Genomic DNA, 13,549 nt, shown 5'->3' with positions numbered 1-13,549 from the left:
CGGCTAGCTTGTTCATGATTCACATTAAATTGCTCGCTGCTTTGGATCATGGTGATGTTGCTCCTCAGATCTCCCGTTGTCCCTGGGCCTCGGTAACGTCAGGCTGCTGGTTTTCCACGTTCAATGCCATATTCATCTGCACAGGGGTCAGTCCATTGTTCCCTGAGGGACAGAATGCATGTGCAACATAGATATAGCATACATAGAAATGTGCTAATGATGAGAAGGACAAATACACATGAAAGTGTCCACACAACACAATTGAGAAGATACAATTGGGTCTAAGATGATCATTAATAGTGTATCTGCAGACTGCTTGTATTTAAACTGTTGGCATCAATATTTAGATTGCTCTGTTAAAACCACAGTATATATAAATAATAACTGAACTGATTGGAACAAGTACAAAAAGATTTTCTCAAATTTCTGACAGCGCTGAGGTCTAAAGCTGGATGTGGACTCTGGGTGTCATGTTTACGATGATCTCATTTCAGGCCCTGAGCTTCTGACATCACTGACGCTCTGACGTTCACCTGTTATCTGACAGCTGATTGCAGATCTCTGCAATGACTTGTGGGAGATGTGGACAAAATAAAAAAAAAGAATCCTCTATCTTAAGATAAACTAGGAGCTAACAGATCATGATGAAAAAAATAGAAACCCTGAGCGCTAAAGACACCATAAGATACATTATACACCACAAAGGTGTAACATTACAGCGGTTTAATACTGGATTGATATAAACTGCTTCCAGACAGACCTGGGTGTCTGTGTTTCCAGGGCAGGATGTCCATTCCTGTGCGACAGAAGGAGCGGTCAGTGTGGGCCTCAGTGCTGTACAGGACCTCCTGCAGCTGCTTGTCTCCAGGCTTCTGGGCTTTCACTCTCACCTACAAGGGGAAACCAAACGGTGGTGGTTTTACTCTCCTTTTAGACATCCTCTAGTTTCTACTGTCATCCAAGAGTCCTACTTCGAGGATGGTGATCTCTTTCTCCTTCAGCTTCCCTGCTTTGTTCTTAACCTGGGTCTTCTTGGTGTCAACCCACACCACCCTCTCCTTCACCTCTGACCTGGACACACACACATACACGTCAACCAATATGAAATTGCTTTTAAAGCCCCCCTCCCCCACTGAGAGCAGACTCACTCTTTGATGCCCAGGTCGGCCAGCGTGGTGTCCAGGAAGGGGAACGGTTGGTGTGCCGGGTCGGCCTCCACTTGGATGGGCAGCGTCACCGACATGGGGATCTCCCACTCCAGTTCAACACGCACCATCGTGCCACGTGGACCAGGGGTCTCCCTGCTCACTCTGCTGTCTGGTCCCCTGTTGGCCTGCTCCATATTGGCCTCTCCCTCCTTCCGAGAGCCTGTTGTCTCGTCTGCTGCCAGCTTGACTCTCTGATCAGTATCTCAAACAAAAAAAAAGGAAGTGTTGTATCCCTCTCCGCTCGTTTGATCTGCACTTTATCTCTGGCTGACGCTTGGTATCTGCACCGTGTTGTAGCAGATACTGGCTGGTCTGCTCTCCTCTGGGCTTGTGATTCAGAGCTCTGAGGGTGAAATGTGGGTGTCTAAGGCACACGGACCCTCCTAACTGATATAAGCAGCCAGTGTGAATGTGTGTTATGTGCCACTTAGCTGTTAGGTTTATTAGACTGTCAGGCTGCTGATGGACGGGTGGTGTTTGCACTGCCAGGTTCTTGTGTGGATCATCAGTCTGACCTGGGTGTAGTCGGTGTTAGACTGTGCATGTTTTGACTGTAAACGAAGGAAGTATGTGGCTTAAAGCACTTACAGTCATGCAGAAATATAAGACAACTGATTTTTTTCATTTATTTGGTTACATATCGCACAACAAAATGCCAAGAGGTCACGTCAGGGTACTTGTGGACAGCAGATGTATTACTGTATGAGTGATTCTCTCCTCCATACCTAAACTTCTCTGATAGTTGAGGTGAACAGGACGCTGACTCGTGGATCATTCACAGCACGGCGTCACATTTTCAGTTTTTCAAGAATGTGTTTTTTGCTCTAACATACAGGAACGAGACACGTGTGGTCCCATGCTGTGGAGCATCCGTGTGTTGTTCCTGTACAGCAGGAGTCGTTTCCCACTAAACCAGCACTCTGGACTCAGCATGTCACATTCCATGCACCGCCACAATAAAATCCCCTTTACGTCAGCGCTGTGGAGGGATGGGGATGATGTAAAGGCTCGGGAATGCACGGAGCCAAAGTTAGGTCGACCGTCTAAGCATCAGGTCACGCTAGCAGGTTGAATTGTGGATCTGCTCATTGTAGCAGCTATAATATACAGTATATATTTACTTGTATGCTGTATGTGGAAAAAAGGGTTGCAGCTTTAGAATCTGATAAATTTACAGATTGAATGTTTTCACAATAACGTGTTATAACATGTAATAACATGTTTTCATTTTATAAGCTGCCTTTTGTAAAATGCAATAACAGATATTTCAGCCAATCAGTGACTCTGCTGTGTGTCTGTAAACACAGTGAAGTCACACAGTGATGCGGCACACAAGGAGCCCACTGTAACCATCAAACTGCTTTTGAGCAAGGCATTTAACCCTGATCTCTGAGGGTGTGTACGTCTATGTAGGAGGTAAACGCCAGGGAACACAACATTAAGTGTAAAGGACATTTCCTGGTTTAGCAGCGCAACCTGAATGTATCACAAGTAGCTTCAACAAAATGACCTCTCCACTGTTGATGCGAGTTAGGATTTCTGTTCTGTGGCTGCAGCACTGACCTCAGCTCAGTCACAGCGAGGTGCCACGTGAATATGGCCTTACCCTTATGGACACACACTCACAGCAGTCCCCAATGCGTTTAACAACACTTTAATTGTGTGGAATTATTCAGGCATGAGGTCAGACAGGAGTTTTCTGCCAGCGAGGCACAATACGGTCCTGTTGGAAGCAGGGAAGTGCTGACGTACTTACAAGTTACAAGGCTGAACTACAATTAGGTTTACACTTCAGTGATCCTCCAACATATTAGACAATACTATGCTCCAGAAATAGTTTATCAGGCCTCAATATAGTTATGTGAAATAATATTTTACTCTACTTGAATAAAAACACATTTTTATTCAAAGTTTCAATCAAAAATAAGTTAAATGGATAATTTAAAATGCATAAAAAGCTTATTTAAAAGAAATCCAATACAAATTGTATAACAAAACCTATTACATCCAGATGTTTAAAAAACTTCACTAACAGTATGTAAAAATGAGTTTATGTAACACTAATAATCTCAGTGGGTATAAAAACACAACCATGTGAACGAACTACAACCAGATCAAAACAGTTAAAAATCTTCTTTAAAAGGCTGGCAAATCGAATGCAGTTCAATGGTTCACCAACAGTTCATATAAAAACATGAAACCTGTGGTTAACACGATGACAGATATCATGGGAGTGAGAAATCTCATGATCTCATGTGTAACTAAAAGCCACAGGATCAAATCCACTTAATACATCCGTCAATGAAACGATGCTGAACTAGATGGGACATATGAGTGAGTAACTACGTGTGTGAGGCGACCCTCCTGAGCGCTGTAGGGTTTATGGTGATGTCACTGTAGGGTCGAGTCTGTTGTACAGTCACCATTCGAGCAGTCAGCAGCTCTGAAGAAGACAGAAACATAGCAATTAAATGCTGATTGTTGCTTTGTAGGTCAGTCTGACCAAAAATCACTATGAATACATCAAATTAAATATGGATTTTAATTTCTAGTTTTATGCCTCATTCCGAAGATCTCTAATTCTGTCTACATGAAGCACATTCCTAGGTCATTGTGTTTTTTTTAATGAAGAAAGCAGCGACTTTTGATTTCCTCACCCAGCAGCTTGTAGAGCGCGTGAGCTGCAGCGGTGCGGCCGGCCTCCGGAGGCACCAGAGAGTCAAAGGTGACTTCTCCAAATCTCTGCAGGCAGGTGGAGATCCGTCTGGAAGGTGAAAATATACAGGGAGTCCACATCCAGTATTTTGTCTTCATAAGTAATAGTAATAGCTATGACATTAGAATGATTTTTATTTTCTGAATTGTACTGATGATGGAGCAGAAAGCTTGAATGCAACTCCTGTTAAAACGAACACACACAAACCAGTTGGAATCCAGTCAAAATGTCACATTACTGGCTTCCTACAAACGGCCTGTGTGACCCTGGTGGAGGAGTTTAACAGGGAGATTTTAAATCTCAAAGTAGGATGTTTATCTACCTCAGACAAAACAAACTAACTATACACTCTGCCTTTATTCAAAAAAGACACTCAGTGTCACAACACATCCATCGCCTCGGGATGAGTCTCCAGATCTCAACACAAAGGAGTACCAGTGAAATACCTCAGCATGTCCCTGTCCTCTGTGTCAGTCTGAGCCTCAGGCATCTCGATGATCTCCTCTGCTATGGGCTCCATCCGTAGCTGAGCGTCCTCTAGTGGAGACCTACAGAGACACACACACACACACACAGTGATCTATGTCTTCATCCCTCCAGCCGTCTGCCTGTCTCTGCCCGTCTCATACTTACCATCTGCTGGTGGGAGTGAACATATCGCTTACGGATTTATCGTCCTTGGACATGTCCAGGATCACATCTACTACAGCTGAACACACACGGACATACAGAAGCACACGATGAATAGCTGGCAGCTTTAAGTAAAAGATGTGATGCCAACACATCATCTGAAAAAATGATATAATATGTCAGAGAAAGAGGGGAAGAATTCTTACATGAGCCCTCTGCGGGCGGCGGTCCTGACTCACTGGATATCTGAGACAGAGAGAGCAAGCAGAGCTTCATGAAATAGAAACGTGGTTTATAATCTAATTTGTCTCACCACTGAACTGAACACTCCAGTTGGCAGGCTGCGACTGCAGGCTAGCTGGCTAACCTTTATTGTTACAGCCACGGTTTCACAAATACCCTCTCAGATGTTTGCATGGCGTGACATCGGAGTTTGAATAGTTGTAAATTCTCTGCCTACAGACATTAGTATTTGACTTTAGCTCATTATGTGTCACCCCTCTCAGCGGCTATCTCACCTCCCTCATGCTTGAGAACCTCCTCTTCCTCTCTGTCCTCAGTATTTCTCTATCCTGCTCCTCCTCCCCCATCTGTTCCCCCCCAGGTCCTGGCAGGGCAGTGAGCGTGGCACAGTTCTTCCACAGTGACTGGAGGGCGGTAGGAAAGAGGGCTGTGGAGGGGTCAAAGGGCATGTTTTGGTTCGGGTGTTGTATTTTCTTCACCAAGGCTTATTATAAGAGCTTGTGGAAAGGCAGTGGAAATCACAGGCTGCTGTGAAGTGCAAATATAATGTTTCAGAGGCCCTACAAGGTTGTTGCTGATTAGAAAACATCCACAATGTTTATGATGAGTTATGCATTTGGGGCTCTAAACAGAGCAAGGGTGAGTTTTTGCAATAGGCATGTGTCCTTGAGTACAACTTTCTCTGGACAGCAAGTTTGTCTGTGACCGTAACATTTAGGCATTGTGACCCATTTAACTCGATTCAACATTGAATTGATTTTCTTAGGACATTTATTTATTTATTGGGTTATTTGCCCAGAAATGTGCAGCTTTACTGCACCACTTGCCAGACACACGCTTTAAAATATCAAATTTCAAAGTGCTCTCTGTGGAAAACACATTTTTTAATAGTCTTATCATCACCCACAATGTTTAAATTGCCCCCAGTCTTGTCGCTATGATATTGCTCTGGCGTTTAAAGTTAATGTCAGTGATTCAGAAGGTGTGTTTCCCTTGACCATGAAACTGAACACTGTTTTTATCCATTTAGTTTTCACATTCAATTATTTATTGAATATTGTTTCTTCTTGTGCTTCCTTTCCTTTGGTCTGCCTGGAATCATGTCAAAATGTAAGAAAAAAGCAGAGGAATAATTATTAATGTTCATGTCAAGTGAAGTGTAGCACTTAGCACTGACGTCTACAGGGGGCGCTGAAGAGCTGAGCAGGGGTGGCACACTTGGTCAAGGACAAGTCTAGCAGTACCTGTGACTGTGAGGAAGAACAACATATTAGCTTGATTTTAGGACTTGCTTGTTTTCACAGTGTTTTTCACAGAACACAGAGAAAGAGAGCGAAAGGGTAAAAGCCAATGATTGTGTCTCAAAGGAAATTAAAGAAATAAGGGAAGAAAGGAGGGAAGAAAATCAAATCTATGAGCACGATCCCAGTGGGCTTAGAGAGAACTGCAGAGCTGGAGTTTAATTAACTGACACCCTGGAGAATAGACACTTTGATGGCAAGTCTTTGATTACAGAACGGCAACGACTGGAAATTCAATTGGTCAGTGTCAGTGAACCCTTGATCCTCTTCTCTGTGTGTGTGTGTGTGTGTGTGTGTGTGTGTTGATGCCGTGACGTGCGTTGGAGAAGGGCGGTTTATAAATGTGCCAGTACTGTATGTGTGTGAGAAACTCAGCAGGTAGAATCAAAAGTAGCAGAACTGTGTGGTGCAGATAACCCTTTAAGTCAGCTGAACCTCAACCTACATGACTGGAATGTTTGAATACTATAAATATATAATATAAATATAACATTTCAAGTCAACTGTTAAAAACAGTCTCTGTGTTTCTCTACCAGTTCCAGCGTCTCGGCCAGCGGGTTTGAAATCTGTCCCTTCATATCTCGTTCCGATATCTGGACCTGAGGGTCTGCGAAGACCAGCTGACGCCTGCGACCTCCACCGGGCTTCCTGAGAGGAGGAAGGACCACCTGATGGCAGAGTGAGAAACGTACAGCTTCACCGTTTACTGGAGCTATAAACGGACGTCGTACAAACGGGTTGGGGAAATTATGATTCTATGTGTTGATACACCCACGTGTGCTTTCCATGACTTGTTTCCAAAACATAACGAGCTGCTCGTGATTCACTTTGTGGAATGCATTAGAGGCGATGACAACTGTCACAACAGCGGGCGCTTTGGCATCTCTGTGTTTCCTACGTGTCATGATTTGGACAGCAGGTGAATAAAAAGGTAATGGGAATTTCCAGTTTAGGTTTGTAATAATGTGTGTAGAGAGACTTGGATTTACTAGTTTATATTTTCCATTCAGGCGCTTTATAAAAGACAAAGAACTCTGGTAATAACAGGGTGTGTCAAAAGCATGTTTACAGGCATGTGTTTAAAATGAATTGTTGCGACTACAGCAATTATGAACATTTTTTCCACATTCATCATTCTTTCACTATTTGAGGTTAAACTTTGCACAATACAAAACTAACACTGAACAAACTAGAAAATAGACACCCGTGTCTCACCTCTTCATAGAGACTTTCTGGTCCCTCTTTCCCTGATGCCCTGGAGGGTGGAGTTGGCATGGCAACCTGCTCTGGGGTCCTCTCAAGGGCAACTGCTGCCTGAGGAACTTCCAGAGGGTGACCCGCCTCCTCGGTGAGCCACACACTGTCCAGCTCTGCTCCCAGCACCGTCTCCCTCAGCCTGGATACAGTAACACACACACACACACACACACACACACACACACACACACACACACACACACACACACACACACACAGGTTTGAGCTAACTAGATATACTAACAGCACTGAGTGTTGAGGACTCACTGGTCAATGGAGGACATGGCTCTTTCACGTGTCCTGGTCCTCTCGTCTGTCTGCTGCTCCACTTCTGTTTAACACACATGTACATAATGCAGTGTCACGATAAATGGCCACAAATAAACAAGAAACAGCTGTTCGAGTAATTACATTTACCCTAAATGATGTCATGTGTAAAAAGCTTAGTGACGATCTAATTAAGAGACTGGTTTTCCTTGTTGTACCAAACGTCTCAACAAACTCCCTCTGGACCCTCCTCTGCTGCTTTAAGGCAGGAGGTGGATCAGAACAAACATGCTTTTGCTGTCTCGGCTGAGAACAGAAGTCGGGTTTGTTAAAGCAAAGCACGCTTTCTCAAACTTAAGAGATGTTCCCTCTCAATTCTCCCCTGAAATGAAACAGTCTCCTGAAAACAAACCTGTTTGTTTTGGCAGCGAGAAGCACTCGCCGACTCAGAATTGCTTTTTTTTATTTTTCAATTACAGCGGCAAAGAATGTGACCCGGTCGACTGGCGAAAACACATTACAGGAGAGGAGCTCACTGTGGGACTGATGAGTGACTAGGCACTTCACAAATGTTTTCAGCATGGCGTCACACTAAAGGACTGAACCCCAAAGATATGTTTGCAATGCTTATCATACACAAAGATACATGTTAGAGACAAACCTCCACGGAAATGGTCCGGTTGATCCATCAACAATTCAATCTCCCTGGATGTGGCTTCGGGAAGGTCATATCCCTCAAAATACTGATACAGAAAGAGGGTGACAAAAGTCAGAATGTAAAGAATAAATGGGCATAAGAGACAAATAGAAGAAAGGAGATTAGGTCTGTTTAGTGTCCACATAAAACAGCAAAACTAAAAAATACGGTATGCACAAAAGAGAAGCATAAATAGAGACATTACTTAACTTTTGCATGCAAAGCATAAATAAACCCTTGGGGCAGAATGAGTGGGGGGTCAACAGGAATGAGAGCCACATATCTCTGCAAACAAACTGTGAGTGCAGGAGAATGTAATTAAGTCAGATCTAATCGAGCCAAATTGGATCTAAACAGCTGATGATGCTTCAGGAGGAGCGTTATCTGTCCCTAAGTGACAGAACGAGGACGTTAACAGCGCGTGGAGGAACTACCTGACTCAGATATACTGTAGTAAAACCACAGGTGCATTTTACGATTACTCTGTCTTCTTTGAGAGGGGAATTCAGGACAGTCAGTCAGGCAACAGGTATTGTGCGTCCACATTCCACTTTAAACACCATTTAGAAAGGGATTTTTTGTAAAAAAACGTCTTCCATTGAAAACCCCAGTTAAAGAAACACATACACCCTTGTTACAAATGGTCTTGATGATGTAGAATCTGTACTTGTTTTAACGCTACGTCGTCATCATAAAGCAGTGAGTGACAGGAAAGACCACCAAGCGAGCAGCTAACTGGTGACAAAGACCTTAACGAAAGCTGTTGTAGGCACACGGTCCACGTCCCGGCTCACTGATTCACCAGGACACCTCATGCAACTAAAAACGATGACTGGGATGTTTCCTGAGATTTTACCTCAGCAGCAGGGACGACAAACTGCTCCTTCTCTTTCAGGGAGATGGCAGCTGGAGGTGACCTGAACCCTGGTTTAACACAGCAGGGGGGGGTAACGGAGGAGAATTCAGACATCATGGAAAAACAGACCGGGCCGGGGACTGGTGCACTTTTAATTCAAGGTGTGCAGATAAGATACATTTATTCACAATTTTCCTAAAGGAACATTCTTGTGCCAAACGTTTACATTTAGAAGAAAAACCTAAAGAGTATCAGATTATCTTGACTGGAAATGCAAAATGTTACAACCACTATTACAAATCATGATCAGAATAGTCTTACTCTCAACGTAGGTTTATTTAAAGTGCATAATCACAAGTGTCACCAAAACCTGAATGATGAATTATATTAGATTATAAGATTAAAATGAATGAATCGCACAGTTGAAAAAGTTGTTATCGAGGAAGTTTATGCGTTTTTCCTGGAAATGTCAAGCTGCACCTGAAATGGGACACAGCTGCAGTCTTTCAATCGTAAAATATCTGTCTCACCATCTATGTCAAGTGTGCTGTGGGGTCTGGGCACCAGGGAGTGCTGTGAACCTTCTGCTTCAATCACCTAGAAAAACAGATTACAGACACAACTCACACAGATGTATTTTCATTCCTTGCATCAACAGAATCTAAATATACAGCGGTTTGCATTCTGAAAGACACAGTGCAGATCCTTTAAATCCCACGATGGTACCCAATACATTCTTTTCATAGTATACACACTTTGGCACTCTCTGTGATTTAAGTCGCACATGGCATTTCTGCAGGGAACGATTACAGGGAGGACAAAGTTCAGCCGTGTCTGCCAGATTTACAGCATGCAGACTGAGTCAGAGTTAGCCACTGTGATTTACTCTGACAACACCAATGGATGGGATTGAGAGATATTGCACATGCTCCAGGTTTGAACCGTCGACTGGCCTTCTGTGGGAAATCTGCATGTTTTCTCTCTCTCTATGCCCTGTGATAGGCTAGTAACCTGTCCAAGGTGTAACCTGCCTTCGCCCTGTCAGCCCCCCGCCCCACCTTCAACCCTGAACATGATAAGCGGTGACAGATAATGGATGGACAGGGAAATGATTGCACATACGCCATGGTAGAATGGGAGTGACCTAACGTAAAGGCCAAAAAACAATGGCCCAAACAAATGGCCCAATCATTTACCATCCCAACATATGCAGGATATAACCTGTATATATGTGTGTGTAGGTATTGTGTACCTGCTGTATTTTATAGGGGCTGGGCAGCTGGTGTGGTTCCATGAGACCGAAGAAGGGGTCCTGAGCCCCCTCAGCCTCCTCCATCATGCACAGATTATCAGCCACATCCAAGGTCAACCTAGGTGAAGGGCGAGTGAGACACTCCAGTGGTACTAAGCAATATGTGAAACCATCACACGTTGGAGCTGTACAGGCAAATACAACATCATGCATACTTGTATCTGTGCTGTTGGATTCCTATATTTATGAAATAATAAAAATATGACTGGAATAAGATGAACACACAGAATTTTTAGTACAGAATGTGGAAAGATATATTGCATCTGCAGAAAGAAGAGCTAATACATTACCGCTCTTACATAACACGGCTTATTAAACATTTATGAAGCCGTTTGCATGAAAGTAGCTCAATTTGTCCATCACTCACGCAATAAAGCACTACCACCTCCGTCTCACAGTCTTTGTCCCCCAAAACAATCTCCCTCATAAATATCCTAGCAGACGCAAGCTCAGACTTCCCTAAACACATACAACCTCAACACAGCTTAAAACTCAAGGCAGCCAGGGATAGTAATACTATTCCACCGTGCATGATCACATGTGTTGTGTGTGTGTGTGCAGACCTGTCAGACTCCATGTCAATGGGCACACATTTTTTACAGCGCAGCAGACGGTCAATGGTCTGTTGAACTTCCTCTGGAAAACAGAAAAGGGGTTAAAACTGAGTTGTTAGAGTCTTCTGGCAGAAATAGAAGCGGTGTTGTGAAGGTCTAAAACATCTGACATGGCAAATGTAATGAAGGTGACCGTATCTGACCACTCTGCCTCCCTCTCTCGACAAGAGGAGGAGGCCATGAAGGGAACGATGCATCCTAGTTTTTTTTAATTATCTTTCCACCTTATTTAAGCTCATTCATAAAAGGTTCTTATACAGAAACTCTGGGTTTATGGAAATACACACCTCATTCTGAACTCACAAAAAGAAAATAGTGGAAAATTGACATTCAAAGATCATGTGAAACTGAGAGCACAATCTCCACCATGCCATGCTTATGAAATATAACATAAACATATGATGAACTCTTTTGGGAGGTTCTATTCTATTCTACTGACTGATAAAATGATATACCGTTGCTGAAATCGAGAGCCACTCTACACACAGCAGATGCATTCTCGGTTTCTCCTCCTGCTTATCATTATGCATTGTATTTCACCGTTTTCATCAACCATGACAACAGCATGATTGGGAATCTGTGGGACCCAAAATCAATTTCAGGATGTAATTTAAGACCAGATGAATAGAGACTGTTGGGCTGTGTTTGAGATTATTGCATTCTTCAGTTCTATATTGGCTTCTAAATCAGAGTTGGCAGGGTGGTATGGGGAAACACACATTGTGCAGATGTATGAAAGTAGCTATGTGGGTTTTATTTTAACACCAAAACAGCTGAGATTTCAACATTTAGCCACTGATGGAGACAACGTGTCTGCTGTGTTTTCACATTTCACCTGAGCTTTGTTTGGAAAACTGCTGCAAGTTTTTGTCAAACTAGAAATCATTACTTTGCATTTGGAAAATAATTCACTTGTTTTAAATCCAAATACTTCACTCTATCCACTGACGTCACCAGACACTGGTAACTGAACATACATTATGTGAGTTTTATATTGCATAAGGAAGTACAGCCTCTATTTTTTGCAGAAAGTTACAGTATGTTGTGTGTAGACAATACAGCTTGGACAAATGTTTTTTTACTCATGCATGTCCCACGTCCTCGCTTGCCCTTACCCAGAAAGAAGCCACACTGCTTGTGGTAAACTACAATCACTCCGTACTGCAGCTGGGACGACAGGTAGAGGGAGAACCGAGGCCTGGGCAGGTTGGGTTGCGGTGGGGGAACCTGGGCTGTCACGTAGTCCAAAATGTCACTGCTGTAACGTTAAACATTTAACAAAATCAAATGTACCGTGTGTTTCACCTTTAACAAGTCAGCCCTAAAAATAACACACTAAATGCTTCAATACAAAGAGAATCTAACATTGATGCAGCACACTGATTCAATGAAAAAAAAATCTAGTTATTACCAAGTAATATAAGAATGGCAGAGTGAGACAAACCAATGTTCATATATATTATAAAAAAGTTGCTCACAACTTTTATCCGGCCTGACTTACTTACCAGTGCAAATGCACCTAACTTAATCAAGTGAATGAGTGTTGCTGGAGATACCAGAGAGATAAGCAAACAGTGAGGATATAATAATATTAATATTTATTCTTACCATGTCCGGTTGACATTAACCTTGAGCAGCTCTCTGCGAGTGACCTTGATGCCACGGGTAGCTGCTAACCTGATCAACCAAGCACATTAAATATTTACACAATTTAGAAATCTGACATTTTTCATGAATTAGTGAGTTAATGTTAACTCGACACTCCTTACAAGCTAGTGTAGCGTCTGAAGTGTATGGGCTTTACATTAGCTTGTGTTTATAAACTCACCAAACTGTTGAAAAACATCCGGAGTTGCGTTGGAGGACGTTTGGGTAGTAAAACATGTTGCCTTTGTAGAAAGAGCAGACACTTTGATGAAAGAGCGAAACGTTTAGGAATTCATTTAACTAAGTTTAAGGCAGAATGTTAAAAGCTTGATAGGTTACGATACGATTTTCCCGCGTGCAATACGACTGGACCAATCAGGTTGCAAGCTTCGTCACATTGAAAGAAAACACCCGTGATGCATTCGAGGACTATAGGAAATTTGGTAAATATGCGTTTAGGGGTATAGTGCTTTAGGAAGTTGGGGTTTTGAGATAGAACGGTGAATAATAATAAGCGTACTGCATGATTCTAGATGTTACTTTCTCACAGGTTGAGTGAAAGTATGAGTTATTTGTGTTATGGTAGATGATTAACAGTGATAGAAAGGACATAAGTGCTGTAGTCCACTTTAGTATAATTCAAGTATTTCCATTTCTTTGTACTTCATGTAGTGATTATAATGCAGGATAACAAGAAAATGTGCCAAATGCTCTATTACTTATTATCACCAATAGGTACGCATAAGCACACATGTAGAAATTGTACATATTTTATTTTTTGATATGTAAACTTCTGCCCTT

At 42.7% G+C, this 13,549-nt stretch overlaps 2 protein-coding genes across 2 annotated transcripts; both read right to left on the bottom strand.

Moving 5' to 3' along the window:
• Positions 1–64: 64 nt before the first annotated feature.
• Positions 65–1,342, bottom strand: LOC311028870 (uncharacterized protein; the record flags this gene model as incomplete). Its single annotated transcript, XM_084033665.1, has 4 exons — positions 65–162; positions 761–890; positions 972–1,071; positions 1,149–1,342. 4 exons carry the CDS (start codon positions 1,340–1,342, stop codon positions 65–67), a joined length of 522 nt encoding a protein of 173 aa, XP_083889791.1.
• Positions 1,343–3,226: 1,884 nt separating this feature from the next.
• On the bottom strand, positions 3,227–12,985 carry rec8b (REC8 meiotic recombination protein b; the record flags this gene model as incomplete). The annotated part of the gene is made up of 18 exons (XM_084033664.1): positions 3,227–3,651; positions 3,866–3,972; positions 4,371–4,472; positions 4,558–4,633; positions 4,761–4,800; positions 5,073–5,224; positions 5,975–6,047; positions 6,632–6,766; positions 7,314–7,494; positions 7,623–7,686; positions 8,284–8,365; positions 9,176–9,243; positions 9,706–9,772; positions 10,428–10,545; positions 11,051–11,123; positions 12,217–12,359; positions 12,710–12,778; positions 12,930–12,985. The coding sequence occupies 18 exons, from the start codon at positions 12,983–12,985 to the stop codon at positions 3,551–3,553; spliced, it is 1,707 nt and encodes a 568-aa protein (XP_083889790.1). The 3' UTR covers positions 3,227–3,550.
• Positions 12,986–13,549: the final 564 nt, after the last annotated feature.

The sequence above is a fragment of the Eutrigla gurnardus genome, assembly GCF_963514095.1.
Source record: "Eutrigla gurnardus genome assembly, chromosome: 18".
Classification (NCBI taxonomy): Eukaryota; Metazoa; Chordata; class Actinopteri; order Perciformes; family Triglidae; genus Eutrigla; species Eutrigla gurnardus.
Note: the sequence above shows the minus strand (reverse complement) of the source record. Positions and strands in the feature narration are given on the sequence as shown.